Here is a 21,253-nt window from a genome sequence, read left to right on the forward strand (position 1 = left end):
GTATCATTTCAGTACTTGTTTTACATATAAACTTAATTAAAGCAATCGGGTACATGTTTCGTTTTAATTTATTTCGGGTACTACATTATATTTGTTGAAATGATTGTAGCCCTGGAAATGGTATTGCTTTGACACTGTTTGGTAATCAGTTCATCTATAGCACAGGTGACACAAGTAGTTCTTTTTTACTCGGAAATAAGCATATGATACAAAAAGTAGTATAAAATGTTAGCAAGCTCGCCAAAGGCTCGCTTACGAGCATATTTCCTGAACTCGACCAATACAACTGTGTATCATATGATGACTCGTGACAGATGCCATATTTAGAACATTTTGGTCAAAATGCAAAGGTGTACACTCTTAGGCTTTAAGAATTATATTTAAATCTGGAAAATAGTTTATTTTCATTGTTTAAGTTAAACATTTGCGTGTTTCTATGCCGTTTGGCAAAATAAATATTTTACGGGAAGTTGGTATTACGTATTACAACGACAAATAGTTCAAAACACATTTGAACGATGATATAACATTCTATTTATGTTCGAACTGTTGTTTTCGTTTGTAATTTGTTTGGTATGAAAGCAAATGTTCGAACATTCAGCTTCAAGTCAAGTCTTTATCAAGAAAACGTTTGAAAATCGTGATAACTATTTTTCTAATAAACGGTAAGTTGTCAATTTCCAAAAATATCTTTATTTAAACTGATGTTACATTTCTTTAAATTTCAAATATTTTATTTGTCAACATTTTTTTTGATGAAGGGGAAGTAACAACAATGGATTTTAAAAGTAATTTTGAAAGTTGATATGTTCACTCCTTATTTTGCAGTGAAATTATTGATATTTTCACTATTGATATCTAACTGATAAAACCCCGTATTTTAACGAAATGCATGAAAGAAAAAAGCGCTATTTTTGTCAAGAATCTCGCAAAACGCATGACAACGTGTACATTCTTCGAGAGGCTAATCGGGCTGGCGATATCGGACAGGAACATTTAATTCTTCTTTCATTTACTTTTTATTGTCATCACAGGTACATTAAATAATTATTTCAAAGCTTTGAACGATCATTTCAGAACAGTTTGATCAATGTAGGCTCTGAAGGAAAATTAATTTAAACGGACATACGGACGGACGACCAAAGACCGAAATAGCTCATTTATAGCGACTTATCAAACTGTCGGTATTGAAATGTTTGCCATACATTTAATGTTGGTTTGAAACAAGCAGATACCATTACAGTTCATATTTGAAAATACCACAATGTTTGCCATTATTAAATATAAGAAAACATACTTGTTTTACATCTGACGCCAGTGTACCCCCGGTCACATCCACCTGCTGGACAGTTTCCTGATTCTTTTTTACATACTGCCTTGTCATGACAGTGACCACAGCGGGAGGAGCAATTATCACCATACGTATAATCAGCGCAGGCTGCACAAATAATTTTGGCGTCGATCATATAAACATAATCACATATTTGTTATGGAATAATACACAATAAAACAGACCACCAATTAAGACATTTTTTTCTAAAAAAAATATATATATAATTTGCGTTTGTCCCAAAAAATGCTCAAGTTTTTTTGCTGATAAAACATACAAAATGTTTGTTTGACTTTATTGAAGAACACATTTTATAATACCAATTCTTATATTTGAATGGAAACCAGTTGATGCTGTTCGCAAATAAATCACCAAGACGTCGTCGACTTTTTTATGGTAATTCGCATAACACGATAGTCGTGATTCGTCAAACACATTCGATAATCTTAGTACACCAGTACGCAATCATTTGAACTCCAACAGACCCACAACTGGTCGCCAAATGGGGTGCATGTACATGTTAGTACATGTTTACTATATGACACCTGGACTTAGAATCATTTCGTTTAAAATGTGTCAAACACGGTACAACAACATGAGTTAAATAATATTTCAGCTTTGATCTATAAATATAAAGCGTACTTTGATTACAGTATATTCCACGATACCCTGTCAAACATCCTACTGGACAGCTCCCATTCTTCAAATCACAACGACTCCCATCTATACAATATCCGCAAAGTTGTGCACAGTTTTCGCCGTAGTTACTGCTGTTGCAACCTAAAAGAGGACGAATTACTGACACCTCTTTCCATCTTCTTTTAAAAGGTACCTTATATAGTTATGTTTAGGTTTTACGACTTTAATGTTTCACTAACAGGTATTTGCTCAGGTAGATACAGATTGCACTTGCGTGTGAATATAAATTTGAAATCACTGTTTCGCGTTGTGGCTTTTCAATACACATTTTTTTTTTTCTTTTTGTCAGCCTGAACTGGACAAATGAGTTCTTATGTCTTGCCTGCAAATACCCGACATGAACATTATCAAGTTGTTCATTGTCAATCCTGGAATTTGACACTGTTTGCGTATTTGCTAAATCATATGATTTCAACACAAGATATATTACTTTCTATGCAAGCAAAGTAATGCATGCATAGATAACAAAAATCAGCTGAGTTTTTCCTGAATAATTATAATTTTGAGAGACTATTATTAAATAATATCTTGTCCGACTATCCTATCAAACAAATAAATAAAAAAGAAGAAAAAAACAGATTTTTAAAATTGCATCTGTACTTGTCATATGCTTTTGGTAAATGATACTATATATCCGACTAACAACATAAAATAAAATAATTTGAAACGCACATTGACAGCTTTGTTACCGTAGACCAGTTACCTAACAGTTATTCATACGAAAAGACGATCACGTGTCTTCAAAAATATTCGATGACAAGACTTAGTTCGTACGACAATAGGCATATGCCGTACAAGCAGCTGGCAACTAGTCGCCGAATAGAATGAAAGTATTTATTGTTGAATTTATAAACATGCTATAAGTTTGTTTAAAAAGTGTCCAATACCTACGACAGTTAAACAATATGGTCTCTTAATAGGCTTAATAGAAATTCAGTTTGTATGATAAACATATAATTTAAAGTCTAATTATACAGCGTACTTTGATTACAGAACACTCCACTATGGCCTGCTGAACATCCAACTGGACAATTTCCATTCTGTAAATCACATCGAGTCCCGTCTAAACAGTTGCCACAACGTTGGGAACAACTTTCACCGTAGTAACTGCTGTTGCAGCCTAAAGGGACGACAATACCCGGATATTGCAATGGTAGTATAAGTATTTATACAAAATGGAATTATGTGCGACCGGGCCTCAAAACGAAATATTAAATAACTTAACTAATTAAACCTCAGTTTAATTGAATGCCATCTAAATTAAAGTAAAAATATAAAACGTACTTTGATTACAGTATAATCCAAGATACCCCGGTGAACATTTTCCTTGACAGCTTCCATTCTTCAAATCACATCGTATCCCGTCTAAACAATTGCCGCAACGTTGGGCACAGTTTTCACCGTAGTAACTGCTGTTGCAGCCTTAAGGAGAAAACAATACACCCTTTAAACTTATCGCGAAATTGGCGAAGAAGTGTTGAGCCCCTTACCGATAACTGAAGTAGATAGAGGATAACAAGTTTCAGATACCTCGATCTCCGCTTTGAGTATCGCTTAAAATGACAGAAAAACAATCTGAAGTTTTATTTCTTGTCGAATTTGGTAAGTGTTTTGCTTTGATATGCTATTATATTTTTTTATTATAAACCACGTCTACATATTAGATGAATACTATAGTTTATCAGAAATCCCGTAATCGTTATTATTTAAATATGATAAAGATTAGCTGATTAAAACAGATGAACACTTCTGGTGTTCGTGTTTAAGACTGTTTGATCTATGTGTGCAGTAATAAGTTCACTAAAATCTACTTGTTGTTATTATTTCACTTGAATTTCTATATGCGGCTATTATTTTTCTAAATGTATGTGTTCTATATTTGTGTTATTGGACACGTTTTATTCTAAATTATCTGAACTCTGTATGATTGATTATTATTTCTCTGTTAGTGCTCCTGTCTGCTCATTTAATATTCTAAATCTATGATCCTGGGTTCAAAATAAATATTTATGTATTGGTATAACGCTTTGGTTTATGCTACTAGTTTTACTAATTTCCCCCTTATTTATAATCATATTGTCTTTCATTTTTTGAACTTGTGATAACATAAATTAACATTCATATGCACTGCTGTTCATTGTAAAGCATTGCAATGAATTTGTTCATGCTATGCAATGAACTCTTTTGCATGTACCTTTTGTTAAAGTTCTTGCTTAATATCCACCTAATTTTCATTTCAAAAAGGCCATATTTCTGAAGATTGTTTTCATTCAAACTATGTATACCGGTTCCATGTAATATGTATGACTCATAACGCGCGTAACTCTAGCGCTAATAAAGGCAAATTATTCTGTTTTAGTTTGTCTCTTATTGAAGAAAAACTAGCTAATTAGATAGTCAATACACACTCGAACAAGTATCCATATGACACTTTGAACACTTGTTGCTAGAAAACATATGCTCATGTCGTGCATGTGCTTATAATTCTAGCTTTAACTTTCCAATGATCACTGTTTAATTTGATATGTGTACACATATGTACAAATCGGCCTAGTCCGTTTCGGCCTACTTTTGAAATGAAAACGTGCCTAGGGAATATCGATTGGCATTTCACACCTAATTTAAGGATTAATTAGAGCCGTTAAAGTGTTATAGAGTTAGAGTAAACGCCGAAAACACCTTTGATAATTGCAAATTTCAAAGCATGTTAGTGCTGTTTATAAATTCCTATAAACTAATTATATTGCCGAATAACTAAAAAGTTTTAAACACACTTTTTATATTGAAAAGATATATAATCAGTAGTGCAATATTTGAAAGGGGTTCAAAAATCATAATAGTCATTGTCCCGTAATAGTATTGATAGTTAAATGCCGTTTAATTATTATCATGTATTTAGTACATTATGTATTAAGGAAATGGGGGTTTTCCTGAAAATATTTGTATAAATATGTGTATTCGGACGATGTACATATATATATATATATATATATATATATATATATATATATAGAGAGAGAGAGAGAGAGAGAGAGATATATATATGTGTATATATATATATATATATATATATATAAGTTTTATCAATTATCTTTTCTGATCTGTTCATGAAGAATACTGTTAAAACGTTACTTTAGTTTAAACATATTTTATTCATCAATACATGTCAAATACAATGTAAGTCAAATACAAGTACAAATGTTATAAAACGAATGAGAACGAAAGATAAATAAATCTTATAATGTTCTTCTCCAAACAATTTGTAGAGTGCTTTTTTAAGTGACGGACATTATATAAACTCTATATAGATGACAAAATGAAAATCATAACGACGAATATAAAGTAATAGAATGTTAAACTATATCTGGGACATATGATAACACGGTTACTTAATTAGTAGTATCACGCAATATCGTTCATTGAATTCAAACGGAGAAATATAGAGATGAAGAAGGAAAGGCTAGGTGGTTGATTTTGGTAATACACTTCAAGTGTCAAGCAATCTACTTAGCTTAGAACTATGAATGACATTACAAATTTAGTCTGAATTCGATACAAATGTTGGATAACTAGTCAAATCGTTTGGACAATTGAATAAACAGATGAACAGCATCCAACACTATTTTATTTTGATCTTCTGAAAGAGTTTCGTCACCATAAAGTAGGTTATGAAGAGTTACTTCAGTCAGCTCTTCTACAGAAGACAGCATTATTCGCCTTTGATCTGTATAAAGAGGACAAATTAGGAGAAAATGATAAGATGTTTCCTGAATTCCACACGAGCAGAGGGGTGACGGCACGATATTTCTAACAAACAGGTGATGATTCAGTGAGCTGCATTCATTGCGAAGACGTGTGTGCAAGACTTGTAATCGGCACTTACCATAATAAAAAATATCATTCGTTTTTGGGACATCCGACTTCCGAAAAGTTTTAAATCCAGAGACACTGTCAATCAATTTTACTTCGCCTGGGAGATTATTGCATGCAGATATAGTAGAAGGTAGGAAAGAATTCATATAAAGTGAAGTATTTGTACGAATGCTAGATATGTGTGATGAGTTTCTTAACAGTCTTGACGAGGCTTGGCCTACTGTTTGTGGAATGAGGTCAGAAAGGTAATCTGGTGCAAGACCATTTTTCATTTTGAAAAAAAAAAGAAGCTTGTGTTTTTCTCGCCGAGAACTTAAATCCTCCCAACCGGATTCGATCTTAAGAAGTCGCAGGGAAACAAGTCGAGTACAACCAGTAACAATACGTGCACACTCAGTTTGAATTTTATCAAGTTCATCCTTGTCATATTGAGTACAATTACTCCAAACAACATCAGCGTATTCCAAGATTGGCCGTATGAATGATAGGTAGGTGACCTCAAGAGACCTCCTATCAAGTTGATAACGGAGTCGTTTCATGATATTGACTCTAGGCCAAACCTTTCCAATAATATAGTTAATATGAGAATGCCAATTTCCTCCATCAGAAAAGAAAATACCAAGGTGCTTGTGTGATTCCACTACAGGGATAGCGATATCAAATATGTACAGAGAGGGATGTATTGGTTTGTTCCTCTTTCGAGAAATAACCATTGATTCTGATTTGTTTGGATTAAACTTGACCAGCCACTTTTCAGCCCAAAGACTTATTTTATCAATATCTCTCTGTAATTGAACAGCCCCCGTCTGTGGGTAATCCACTATAACAAATAGACTAGTATCGTCAGCAAAAAGGTTAATAGACGAATCAATTTCGCTAACTATATCATTAATATAAACAAGGAATAAAAGAGGGCCCAGAATTGATCCTTGTGGAACACCTGCTTTAATTGATTTTAAGTCAGATGATGCTCAAGGAATAACAACGCGTTGTCGTCTGTTTTCTAAGTAGTTGGCGAACCAAGATAATAAACTACCACACACGCCAGCTCTTTCGAGTTTAAAGAGAAGACCACGATGCCAAACATTATCAAATGCTTTACTTATATCAAAGAAAACAACTTTTGTTTCGAGACCAGAGTCGAGAGCTTGACAAAAGCTATTATATAAGTAGGTAAGTTGGTTTACGGTAGAATCCCCTGGCAGGAAACCAGATTGATATCGGGTAAAGAAATGTGTGTCTCGAAGGAAGTTAAATACATGTTTAAATACAACTCTTTCGAACACCTTCTCCATTGTATTTAAAAGAGATATTGGTCGATAATTAGAAGGGTCCGAAGGATATCCCTTTTTGAACACAGCACAAACATTTGAACATTTCCAATTTGTAGGAACAACACAAGAACAGAGCGAAGCGTTAAATAAATCACATAAAGGTTGACTAAGTGCTGTACAAGCTTCTCGCAAAACACGATTATCAATGCCATCGGGTCCAGATGCTTTTCCAATTGATAGACTTTGCAGAACATCTTTTACCTCTGAAGGCATGATAACAATTAAATCAAGTTTTCTATCATTGAAAGCTAAATCAACCCGAGGTAATACATGTGATGAGTCGTCAACATAAGTCTGAAGAACGAAATAATCATTTAGAATGTCAGCCTTGCCTTAATTGTCTGCAACACACTCATAATTAAGCGGGTTAATAGGCGGGGGAATTTCCGTGATGTCTGCGGAGAGATAAATGATTTTAAAAATGCATGTTTCACATTGCTTGTAGTGGTCAATATTAGAGTTGAGTGTTATTTTAAATAATAATATTAAATGGATTAAACAACCCTATTTTCTGGGATCACACAGACCGCGTACAAATAGGCATCTAAGACAAGCGGAGGTTTGTCTACCGACTATGGCTGGAGTAGAAGTTACTTTCAGAGAGAGCCTGAAATGCCTACTCTCGAGTTGAACACAGTAGATGTTACAGAGAGACAGCAAGCAGAAATGCTAAGCATCATGATAGCGTTCAATTGATGTATCTTTGTTAGTACATTGTATTGAAGGACTACGCTCCATACATTTAGAACCTGAGAAGAGGTGAGTTATCAACGCATGTTTAGTATGGTATAATCATGTTTAGAATAGTATAATACTTATATATAAAATAACCATAGTGCGTGTATATTAATGAGGTAACAGCAAAGGGTTCCACTGCCGGCTACATCGACGATGCGGCCTACAGGAACTGACAGGCGATGTAGTGTACGTGTGGATAACAAAAGATGAAGTAAGATTAGTTAAATAAAGTATATTTATCCGTTTGTACTTAAATATGGGCTTAAATGTATATATGGTTTGTGTTGAACGCATGTTCAATCAGTAGAACGACATTTTCATATATATTGCTACAGATACCAGCCTTACATGATGATTTAATAGTGCCAATCGCCGACTCCACAACCAAGGAAATATGTGACAAACCGATTATTGGCTTCAACGTGCGGTTATTTAGGTTATATAATACAACAAACATTTTTACATGAATGATTTAATATATTGTAAAAGTAACAAATCTGTTCCATACCTAATATCGCATTTCAAAGCTGTAATTGTATCACCTCGCATCTAGCGCTTTGTTATTGGCTATCCCCTCGTGGTGTCATTAGATAGATATTTATAATGATATATGGCCTCCGGCACAATCATTTGAACAACAAATACATGTATTATTTTAACAGGTATAACTGGTCATTCAAATTTGAACTTAAGCATGCAATATAAGACAAAAATATAGCAAACATCATACAATATAGATAGTGTACGAATAATATCAGATGCGTATACCATTATCTGTAAAATATTCATTTCGAAAATTAAAAGCATGATAATATACAAATAGAGCTGTTTTTTATAATCAATTTATTTTGACATGACAACAGATTGTGGAATGTTTGTAAGGTTAGATAGTCGTGATACAAACTTGGTATGTACTTAACGCATATATTTGAATTCAATGTAAAAAAAAAAAAACAAGTAGGAATTGAAATTCGTCTTCTACAATACATTAACAATATATACAATAGTGATATTCTTCATCGATTCCATAATGCCTTCCATTTTTTATCATGTGATAACGACATGAAATCCTAAATCTTGCTAAAACAGCTTCTATGTTTTAATATCTATAACATAGACATATTTTTCAACTTCATAGTTATTTTTAAAGTTAGTATAAAGAAACAATTTTCTATTTTAGAAAACTTTTCCCTCCAGTTTTGTACAAAGGGCAGGTAATTTTAAACACAGTATAATTGAAAGGGTGTATAAACCGAGAAATTCTGAATATCAAACTCATTTGCAAATGAAGTTAAAATACAATTTAATTTTAAAACAAAGCATTTATTTTGGCCTGAATTAATGTCTTATTGTGTCCCTTTCTATACTTTAAAATGAGCTCATTTTCTCTCTGTGAGGTATGGTATCCGATGTATACAATTATGTGCATCTAAGATTCCTTGTGACCAGCGAAGTTACAAGCAAACTATTTGGCGCTTAAGCAATTGAAATAAATTCGTCAAATCCAATATCATTAGCAATGCGTCGATAAAATCAAATACCTTAAGTCTCACAGTGTATCAGTTAATTTTACTTCAAGTATCAAACATTTACGCTACTTAGAACTATTTTATATTCAATCTTCGCGTGTACTATTACTTGCGAATATCTGCAAGTATGTTTATTGTATGCATTCATAGATTAAATACTTACTTTGCAGGCAAGGCAGACCCGCATATCCTGTTTCACATCCCATTTTGCAGGTTCCATTGACATAGTCACACTGATTAGTGCCTCCTCTGCAATGTCCACAGCTTTCAGCGCACTTATCTCCATATGTTCCGATCGGGCAATCTTAAATATATGTTGTGGTTAAAAATATTGACGTTAAAGTACTTTGGTTACCGGGATACTGGTATGGAAAATAGTGTATTGGACGTTGTTCATCTCTTGCATGTCAAAGCGATTGACAAAGGCAAGTACAAAGTTCAAGTACGAACATCTCATTTATAAGAAGACTATTGATACGACGTACATTTGCTGTTTACACAGAAGTTTTTTTGGAATTGTTTGCATATTGTCTTAGCATAAGTATTTCACTGAGTTTACTATTGTTACATAAACAGAGAGAGGGGGCATATGTCAAAAGTCAAAACTACTACACAAATTTTATCAACATATAGGATTTGTTAGAAATCAAGTCGCTCTCATTAACATATTTCATGGAAGCGTTTCTTGCAGAAATAAAGTACATGAAAATCCTCAAACAAAGAATATTGGATTTTTTTAATTCCGTTTATTATCAGAATGTAATATAATAATGCTTAACATTATAAGATGATGTTAAGAAATATTCACAACATAAACAATAACTTTTAATGAAATTTGCTTTCACTTTCATCGAGACGTCACAACTGGTTAAATGACGTCGAAATTTATGTAATATGTTTATTACGTCATATCCATTTGAAAAAGTAAAAGTGACGAACATTTAAAACATATCCAAGAAATTAAGAGAAACTATCCCGCTGTCGATTAAATGGAAAATTAACTATTCAATCTATCTTATAAAATAAGTTATAACCTTATAACCTTAGCTTGCTTGAATGTATATATACTAAATATTTAAAAGTACACAAGTAAACTTTTGTGATATATAAATGAATAATCATATTGCGATAACGATTACTTGCTGTTAATCATAAAAAGCAACACACTTATGCCTTGAATAAATCATTGACGATCGGACTTGAACTTAAGCATGCCAATATAAGACAAAGATATTGCAAACTTCCTACAATATAGATAGTGTACGAATATTATCAGTTGCGCATACCATTATCTGTAAAATATTCATTTCGCAAATTAAAAGCATGGTATACAAATAAAGCTGTATTTTTAAAATCAATTCATTTTGACATGACAACAGATTGTAGAATGTTTCTAATGTTGGATAGTCGTAATACAAACTTGGTATGTACTTAACGCATATACTTAAATACAATGGAAACACAAGTAGGAATTGAAATTCGTCTTCTACAATACATTTACAATATAGACAATAGTGATATTCTTCATCGATTCTATAATGCCTTCCCTTTCTATCATAAGATTACGACATGAACTCCTAAATCTTGCAAACAGCTTCTATGTTTTAATATCTATAACATAGACATATTTTCCAACTTCATAGTTGTTTTTAAAGTCAGTATACAGTTTTAGATATTAGAAACAATTTTCTATTTGAGAAAACTTTTCCCTCCAGTTTTGTACAAAGGGCAGGTAATTTTAAACACAGTATAATTGAAAGGGTGTATAAACCGAGAAATTCTGAATATCAAACTCATTTGCAAATGAAGTTTAAATACAATTTAATTTTAAAACAAAGCATTTATTTTGGCCTAAATTAATGTCTTATTGTGTCCCTTTCTATACTTTAAAATGAGCTCATTTTCTCTCTGTGAGGTAAGGTATCCGATGTATACAGTTATGTTCACCTAAGATTCCTTGTGACCAGCAAACTAACAAGCAAACTATTTGGCGCTTAAGCAATTGAAATAAATTCGTCAAATCCAATATCATTAGCAATGCGTCGATAAAATCAAATACCTTAAGTCTCACAGTGTATCAGTTAATTTTACTTCAAGTAACAAACATTTACGCTACTTAGAACTATTTTATATTCAATTTTCGCGTGTACTATTACTTGCGAATATCTGCAAGTATGTTTATTGTATGCATTCATAGATTAAATACTTACTTTGCAAGCAAGGCAGACCCACATATCCTGTTTCACATCCCATTTTGCAGGTTCCATTGACATAGTCACACTGATTAGTGCCTCCTCTGCAATGTCCACAGCTTTCAGCGCACTTATCTCCGTATGTTCCGATCGGGCAATCTTAAATATATGTTGTGGTTAAAAATATTGACGTTAAGGTACTTTGGTTACCGGGATACTGGTATGGAAAATAGTGTATTGGACGTTGTTCATCTCTTGCATGTCAAAGCGATTGACAAAGGCAAGTACAAAGTTCAAGTACGAACATCTCATTTATAAGAAGACTATTGATACGACGTACATTTGCTGTTTACACAGAAGTTTTTTTTTTTTGGAATTGTTTGCATATTGTCTTAGCATAAGTATTTCACTGAGTTTACTATTGTTACATAAACAGAGAGAGGGGGCATATGTCAAAAGTCAAAACTACTACACAAATTTTATCAACATATAGGATTTGTTAGAAATCAAGTCGCTCTTATTAACATATTTCATGGAAGCGTTTCTTGCAGAAATAAAGTACATGAAAATCCTCAAACAAAGAATATTGGATTTTTTTTAATTCCGTTTATTATCAGAATGTAATATAATAATGTTTAACATTATAAGGTGATGTTAAGAAATATTCACAACATAAACAATAACTTTTAATGAAATTTGCTTTCACTTTCATCGAGACGTCACAACTGGTTAAATGACGTCGAAATTTATGTAATATGTTTATTACGTCATATCCATTTGAAAAAGTAAAAGTGACGAACATTTAAAACATATCCAAGAAATTAAGAGAAACTATCCCGCTGTCGATTCAATGGAAAATTAACTATTCAATCTAACTTATAAAATAAGTTATAACCTTATAACCTTAGCTTGCTTGAATATATGTACTATATATTTAAAAGTACACAAGTAAACTTTTGTGATATATAAATGAATAAATAAATCATATTGCGAGAACGATTACTTCCTGTTAATCATAAAAAGCAACACACTTATGCCTTGAATAAATCATTGACGATCGGACTTTGTTCATACGACATAAACAATTGATCGTACACTTCACAAGCGGTCGATTCAAGTAGGTATTGAAATGGTACAAACTTACCTGTTTCAGATATTTTAACTTCACAAAGGACCATATAATTTGTTCCCGATACAGAAGTGATGTTGATGGAACGTGCAAGTCTAGGAGGCGATATTTGTTGGTCTAATCCTAGAACACTGACGTTCCCTTGGATAACAAAGTCTGTGCCCACCAATGCATTAGCAATAGAAACGCGAAGTCCTCTACTTTGTAACAGATTATCTTAAAGAAGCAAAGAAAAAACTAAATCATAACATGATTCAATAAAAGTTTATACTTATTTCTATATTTAACCTATAGTAATGGTAAGCAACAATACCCTCCTTACGTTGAATTTTTCTCATTCGATTTATGTTTTACAATAATTTTTAATACAGTGCTTAGGAGGCGATATTTGTTGGTCTTATCCTAGAACACTGACGTTCCCTTGGATAACAACGTCCGTGTCAACCAATGCGTTAGCAATAGAAACGCGAAGTCCTTTACTTTGTAACTGATTATCTAAAAGAAGCAAACAAAATAAACCATAGCATGATTCAATAAGCGTATACACTAATTTCTGTATTTAACCTATACTTATTGTAAGTACCAATACAGTCATTTCGTTAATTCTAACTTATTCCATTTGATAATGAGGGATTAATCCATAATGATATTTGTTTTACTACGAATTGTTATACAGTGCTGGAGAACATAGTAGATGCTTGTAGTGCTGTATCATATCATTAACTCTCAAAAAGGTATTAACATTACAAGAACTACTTTATTTGGGAAAAAAGACAATTAAGGTATTAGCCATGAAATACAACTCGGGAAACATCGGGTAACATCGACATATATCGCCACTCGCCGTAACAGATCGCGACGAACATCGGGCGTATTCGGCCTGTACCGGATGTTGCTATGTTTAGAAACAGAAGGTATTTCCTCGCTATTTATAGGTCTATAGTGGAATTTCTACATCGTAGTATTTTGAAACTCGGTGATGTTTTTCTCATGAATATACGTTTAAAATAAATAAACACTAAAATTGCACGCTGACAGTTGATTACTATACATCTAACAATTTGAGTCATTACAGTAAAACATGGATTATAAGTGAATTATACGCGTAAGAGAAGACTTTCTGTCGAAAAAACGAACTGTCAACAATCAGCATGGAACTGGGATATTCAGATATTCGCAACAAAGGGCTATGAATGTAAATATCCTTGAGCAGTTTTGTACGTTGATGTGTTCAAGCACGTTTTTTAATTTATCTTTGAAATTCTTATATAATGTTTATCAGCTAAATGTTAAGACAGCATGTTCATATTTTTAAATGTACTTATGTACATGTTACATATTTTACATGTACTTATTCTGTACATGTTACATGTTTTTTATATGTACTTATGTACATTATTTATGTATATGATATTAGTATGTAATCTTTAATTTGAATATTTTAACTTAGAAAAATATTAGACTCAAAGTTTTGTTTAAAAGTGATGTGTTTTGGTATGTGACCTATTTCTAACATACCATAATACATGTACATACCCGTTATTTGCTTGCATATTTTCAAAATTAACCTGTTAGGAAAAGTTGTACGTGGTTTGGGGCTTGAAGCCACGACTGCTTGGACACTAGCGACATTCATTTGCTTGGTGTAGGTCTCGTTAAAACCCCAGACTGTCGTCAATCATTATCAACCATATGCACAACAACTACACATTTGTGCCTTCCAACCCTTACTCTTGGCTAAAACGGGTATTAGTGCAGAATGTATAATACTTGTGCATTTGTATTTTACGATGGTAGTTTCTGCTCATTGATAATCAGAAGTCAAATTTCTTTCAGACAGGAAAATGACTGAATATTACTACATTGTAAGTCAACAACACTGGGTTATGAAGAATTCCAGCCTGCATTAAATATTATGTTGGATCATTGAGAGCGGATTTGACAGCCATGTCTATCTACAAGGCAGTCGCATCTGATAGAGATGGTGTGAGTATTTCATATAAAATATATTTGACTTGGTTTTTTGTTTTTATAAACACACTGTTTTCAATAATCAAGTGGTGGTAGTGGTGTTGGTGGTGGTGATCAAGTGGTGGTAGTGGTGGTGGTGGTGGTGGTGGTGGTGGTGCTGCTGCTGCTGCTGCTGATGATGATGATGATGAATTTTAATTGATAAATTTAATGCTTTTCTTTATATATATACATGTATGTATCAGCTTGTTGTTGTTGTTTTTTCAAAATAATGTCGAGAAATATCTAACTGTTTATATTTTATTCTGTATATGTATGGCAGTATAATTATCTATCTATACTTATTAGTTAGAAAGGCTTTAAAGTACACCTTTTTTCTTTACAGTACTAAACATTCTAGATGGGTAAAGTACCTGAAGGGGCATGAAAACCAAATCAGCATTGACTCAGCATTGAGTAATTATCATCTGTGCACACACTACAAGTACAAACGCATGGGAACAGACTAAACTTTAAATGTTGAAGAGTGAAGAATTGTTGTGAAAAAATCTAAAAGTTAGAATACCAATGACAAAATAAAACAGATAGACATCAAATTACCCAGAGATTGTTTACATGTTATACTATTTAAAAAAAACATAAGTTGAGAACTTTCACTCTGACATTTTTGGAGGGGCATTACCGCCCACTTAGTGTTCTTGTTTCTTCACATATTTTAGTTTAAAAGTACACTTATTTTTTGAACACTGTATTCACAGTTAGTATCATAAGTAAAATTCATTTATTTGAAAGAGAACATTTTATGAATAAGTCCAATTAAGCTTTATAAATATTAATAAAAAAGGTTGATTTTTTAAGCATTTTATTAGTTATAAAAATGTGTGTTTACATGACATTATGTATATTTTCTTCAAAACTGGACGGTAAACTATCAAAAATTGTCTTTTAAATTGTTCAATGGACATCATAGATAATATTTAAAATGATTTCAGCAGCTTGCCTTATATTAAACTATTTTTTATGAATTTTATAAAACCTATAAATTTTCAAATATCGAAATACTGCTCTGTTCCGAAGACTCACAAGATCAATCAAAATGATTTTTTGTGTATCAATAATGTGTTCGTTTGAACTTTAGTTTTCTGTGAACTGAAGCTTATTTTACCAGAAACTGCTGTGTTTATTTCATAATCTCTGATAATGCGAAACAAAATCAAATATAGACAAAATATTGACTTGTCGCTCTTTGTAGCCCTTGGAGTTTGGGGGTGGGTGTAATAAAACATAAATAACTTTTTTAATTCACGGTAAAAATCTTCAAAATTTGGATAAAAGTCCCATAATGTTCCGTGATTATAACTATGTTGTCGGTTATAGCTTTTATAAAAGTGTGTATTACGCGGCTAATACCTTAAGCCTTAACATATGACTTAAGGCTTTCATGCATAACTGTGCTTTTGATTTTTATTCTATCACAGTTACATTGAAGTGACACTCTTATTCAAAATCAATACATACACATTTAAAACATACATCAATTTTGACCTTTAACTACTCACTAAATAATGCATTGATTTAAATTTGGAAAATGTATTACTAATTACATGTTTGTAACCCTGTATTTAATAAAAGAAAACGCAAACATATTAAATGATTGGTGAATGCTAAAAGATTTACTGTGACATTCTATCATATAATAAGGTAGATATACTGTGTTTTCTGCACATTTATTTCGAATTTTCAACTAGGTAACCTTCATTAAAACATTTGTTGTCGACATTTATTCATCCTTTTTGGTATATCAAAACATTTGTATTAATTGTGGTTAATTTTATTTGGAAGTAAGAGTGCATCTTTAAAGGGCAATCATTATGTAAAAAACAATTATGAATTTTAATGTTGAGATGTCTCTAGAAAAAAAATGAAATCATGACCATGCGGTGCTCTTTATGATTGCATAAAATGGACATCACACACATGACGTTATGGTGAAATCAAAGTATTTCATCGATTCACATTTTATACACTCTGTAAATATTGAATATAGCCTTGAAATCTAGCTGTATTTCTGAAACAGATCTTATCAAAAAACGAATTAAGTTTGACGATTAATCATAATATCACAAACAATATGAAAAATGTAATAGATTTTTTTATAAAGATCGTTTTCAAAACAATTATTGTAATAAAATCATTTGTAATGTCATTGTAATACAGTTTTGAGGAGTAATATTGCGTAAATGTAAAACATTTATTGTTTTGACATATTTTACAAATAAGTGTTTCATTAAATTTGTCCGAATAGCTAACTGTTTAAACGCTGCTCACTTATAACTTGAGTTAGCTTGCATGATATATTTGATGTTGGACAACATGGTCATTATGGTAATATCTAGTATATAGTGAACTGACTTGAAAAATGACGTAGCTATAAATTTGAAAATGTCTCCTTTAAACGAAAATTCATGATGACAATGATCAAACTGGTTATCAATCACTCCTACGAAATGAGTTTTCTTTTCGAATCGCATTTAAAAAGGTTTTATGTTTAAAAATGGTCGAGATTAGAAATCTTTGGTACTTACTCGATCCTATGATGCTTGATAAATGGCCCGAAATAATACATGCAATTAGTATTTGAAGTGCACTGAATAGTTTGACATTTCAGAAAAAAACATGTGGGTGCAGGAGCTCTATTACCTCTTCCAATTACTTGAATGCGTCTAATCAGGTGCTCGCCGCCTAAATCGACATGCCACCAGGGTTGTGCGTTATTCGTAACACTGCAAGCTTGACAAAGTTGTATATCGTTTGTGCCATAATCTTCAATACCATTTAATGCCCTTTCGGCAGTGCAAGTAGCGTACACCGAGGATTGGCTTGAAATGCCTGTCACTGTATAAAAAGAACTCTAATCCTCGTTATATTAGTTACACCAAGTATGCAAATTGTATTCATATAATAATGCATTTGGTTAATTTAGATAAGTCATCAGAAAAGAAACATTCATCTAACCATGCAATATTTTTAGATATTTGTTTACACATGTAGAAGCAAAAAATAGCATATTCTTCTATAAGCTTATAATTATTTATTAAAGTAGCTTTTTTCGGCGGCAGTCTAAGTCAACAGTTCTAACAAATGTTTTCGTTCAGTATAGTTACACAATTTCAATTATTCTCGATATATTTGCTTAAATACGTTCATATAAAAGGATAACATGAGAATTGATTTGATATTCGATATACTGTGCGGCGGGGGAATGTTTTTTCCGCATTGGTACAGGTAAACTTTTAAGTATAAGATAAGGACCACATGATAAAACATAGATGTAGGTCATTTGGTACATTATCATAATCGTTATATTTCATTTAATTGGGCATATACAGGTCACATAGAGAAAAACGACTCGAAGTTTACTCGGAATATATATCCTTTTCATGGGTTTGCACGTATGTGGACGCCGAAATAATTTAGAATAAAACAACAACATTTGGACGCTCTTTAAGGTTTTCGCGTAAAAGAGTACTTTATATCTATTTGTTGATTTATAGTTGCATAAAATCAAGACAAAACTGTATGTATTGATTTGACAATTAAAACCATACATTAATATTCATTAATCAAAAGTTGATAAAACGATCTAAGCTGCAATTAATTAATTGACATAATTTTATAAAAAGTAATTGTTAATTCATATTCAAGACTTACTTCCAACGATTGTCGTTAACACATATTTACTCAGATGTCCGTGCGTTTACTTTGCAAAATACATAAATCATTATTATTTACTTACATTTGGATTTAATGGAACATTTGTTTTCAACAGGATTCAGTATTTTTAAGAGTGTTTGATACTGTTATCGTTTTGATGAGTTTATGTCCGTCCAATCGATGTATGATATCAATAATATCATTGTGAACTACCAAACCAGGTTGAAACGGCACGTGAATTGTACATGCTGTCACTACAAACCAATATTTTCTGTATTGTTTTTTTATCTATTGAGAAGGCTTAGAATGTTAAACCATGATATTGAGTTTTGAAACAAAATTAAAATACGGCAGCTCGCAACTTAGTAAGTGATCTCAAAACATGTAAACGCAAATATACTTCTAATAGTAACTATTAAATGTACTTACAATATTCCCGTCCATAAACTTTCACATTGCATATGCTCATAACTCCAGCATTTTGATGACTAGATATTCGTATCATTTGTATCAACTGACGTGGATTAATAATTGTCGAAAGGTAAGTGTTTGTTTTGTTAGCAACCGGAATGCTATGTCCATTATTGGTTGAAAAAGAGATATTCTGAAACTGGACACCTGAAACAGTAAAAAAAACATTATATATAATGTGAACAACGTCTGACCAACTCAATGCCAGTCAAATTCTGGATTTTTATGTCTCAACAGTCAATATCAGATTGTTTGAAAGAAATTTAAAACGTTACATATTTTAGAATTTGAATCCTCCTGTGTATAAACCTATCAGTTTAAAATGTGTTAATGCGCATGTTAACCACAACACTAAAACACATTAACCGTAATTTTTAACAATTATGTCGCAATTAGAATATTCAGAATAATACTATTTTAATACTAGACATACGCATGCGATTGGTTAAATAAAGTTACATTGAGAGAAATATGTAATAACATTAATTATTATTATTACAAACAATACAAAAAATGTAAAAATAATACTATTGTAATTTATCATTATTAACATTTGGTTAGTGCACTGATATCTGTGAAGTCCGATGAACTCATACTGATTCAGTACGGTCATACACCGAGAACTCATATACTGTAACTGCCATTATTCGATCTAATTTCATTTTTGTCTGTTTTATATCATACAAGTTTTTCATTATGTCTACCATTTTCTTGGTCAGTGCGTCCAAGAATAACTATTTGGTAGACGGAATATGGGTGCATCAAGTCAATGTCGATGTAACCCGGTACGATAATTGCTGCACAGCAATTGCACGAGTCAGCGTCTTGACTGATATCAGATAGAATTCTGCCTGGAGACCATGTGTCATAATATGGTGAACTTGTAATATTAGCAGTGATGTCAGGCTGTTGAAGAAGATCACGATCTACAAACAAGAGTTAATATATCAGTAACAAAGATTGTTGGTGAATGTCGCAAATTGTTGTGTTAATTAAAGGTATTAGACTCCTGAATTACTCATTGTTTTGTTCAATTTCCATTGTGTTAAAACGTATCCTTCGCCTATTTCAAGTACAATCGGAATTAAAATGGTCATATTTCCCCTTGATATCTTTTTTGCATTATGTCATTCTGAATAAGAATTGGTATATTTGCCAATGGCTGGCTGTAGTTACATATCAATCAATCATGTGAACAAATATGGACGTCAAACTGTTTTAAAACAATCAAAACTTATATGTCAAAGAACATTTTTTTGTTACTAGTAGCATATATGTTTTGTATCTATTCTTACCTGACAAAATGACTTGGATACTAAACCAAACTAGGAACAGTATTTGAGTCTTCATCCTGTTCGATGCAAGTCAGGTCAGTGTTAATGAATGCTTTTACCTGAAAAACATCTTTATTCATGGAAATTGTAGAACGTTTTATTTCTTGAATATAATTTGATATTAATATCAGAAGAAATAAATTATAATGTTTATGGTGTTTGTTACCCCAAAAATGTACGTGAAGTAAGCAGCACGGCAGTATAGCAGCAAGCTGCCAGTAGAAGCTAGATTTTTTCAGTTGATCGTCAGTGATTCTTTCAATTAGGCAGTACAGCATATCACTGTTATATTGGGCAATGTGGTAAACAAACTGTTTTATCCACACGTTTTGTGTTGTCGTTAAACTTAACGCGAGATCAGGGTTTAAACAACTCATCTAGTTTTAAGAACAATTGAATATCTTTTCATATATCAAACATGTTTCTACCGATTGAGGAAAACACATTAAAACGTTTAATGACAGCCAATGAACATACTTCATCGAAGCGAGGCTGCTAGTTTCGTACTTTGTATATGTGTAGTGCCACCGAAAGATCCCTTCCTAATGGAGATGTTGTAAATGTTTTACCTCTGATGGTTTCATCGATTTGGTTTCATATAATATTCATATTTGTAGTCGATAGTAAAGTTGTCTTAGTGACAATTAAATTTGGAACCAACTCTTCTGTGTCAATCAAGTGTTCGTAAAATTTCTTCTTACAATAGACTGATTCTGATGTCGATACATATTTATTACAGTTATTTAAAAAAATATGAGAACACATTCTGATGTTCAAATGTCAATGTCCTTGTTAAAATATACAATTTGATTCGTACAGGTAAGACAGTTAAGTCGACCAAAGATATACAAACTTATTACTGATAGTGCACCAGATTGTGAAAATCTCACTTACATCTGCACTGAATATAGAGCGTTTAACATTTTCATTTAAACGATT

General features: G+C 32.1%; 1 protein-coding gene across 1 annotated transcript; it reads right to left on the reverse strand.

Moving 5' to 3' along the window:
* Window positions 1-1,842: 1,842 nt before the first annotated feature.
* On the reverse strand, window positions 1,843-20,375 carry LOC128225867 (uncharacterized). Its single transcript, XM_052935764.1, has 10 exons — window positions 20,276-20,375; window positions 19,685-19,906; window positions 18,939-19,127; window positions 17,496-17,690; window positions 12,840-13,040; window positions 11,714-11,854; window positions 9,667-9,807; window positions 3,314-3,451; window positions 3,012-3,149; window positions 1,843-2,110 (listed from the first exon to the last, which is right to left on the reverse strand). Exons 1-10 carry the CDS (start codon window positions 20,328-20,330, stop codon window positions 1,851-1,853), a joined length of 1,680 nt encoding a protein of 559 aa, XP_052791724.1. The 5' UTR covers window positions 20,331-20,375; the 3' UTR covers window positions 1,843-1,850.
* Between the last annotated feature and the right edge of the window lie 878 nt (window positions 20,376-21,253).

The sequence above is a fragment of the Mya arenaria genome, chromosome 3 (assembly GCF_026914265.1).
Source record: "Mya arenaria isolate MELC-2E11 chromosome 3, ASM2691426v1".
Taxonomy (NCBI): Eukaryota; Metazoa; Mollusca; class Bivalvia; order Myida; family Myidae; genus Mya; species Mya arenaria.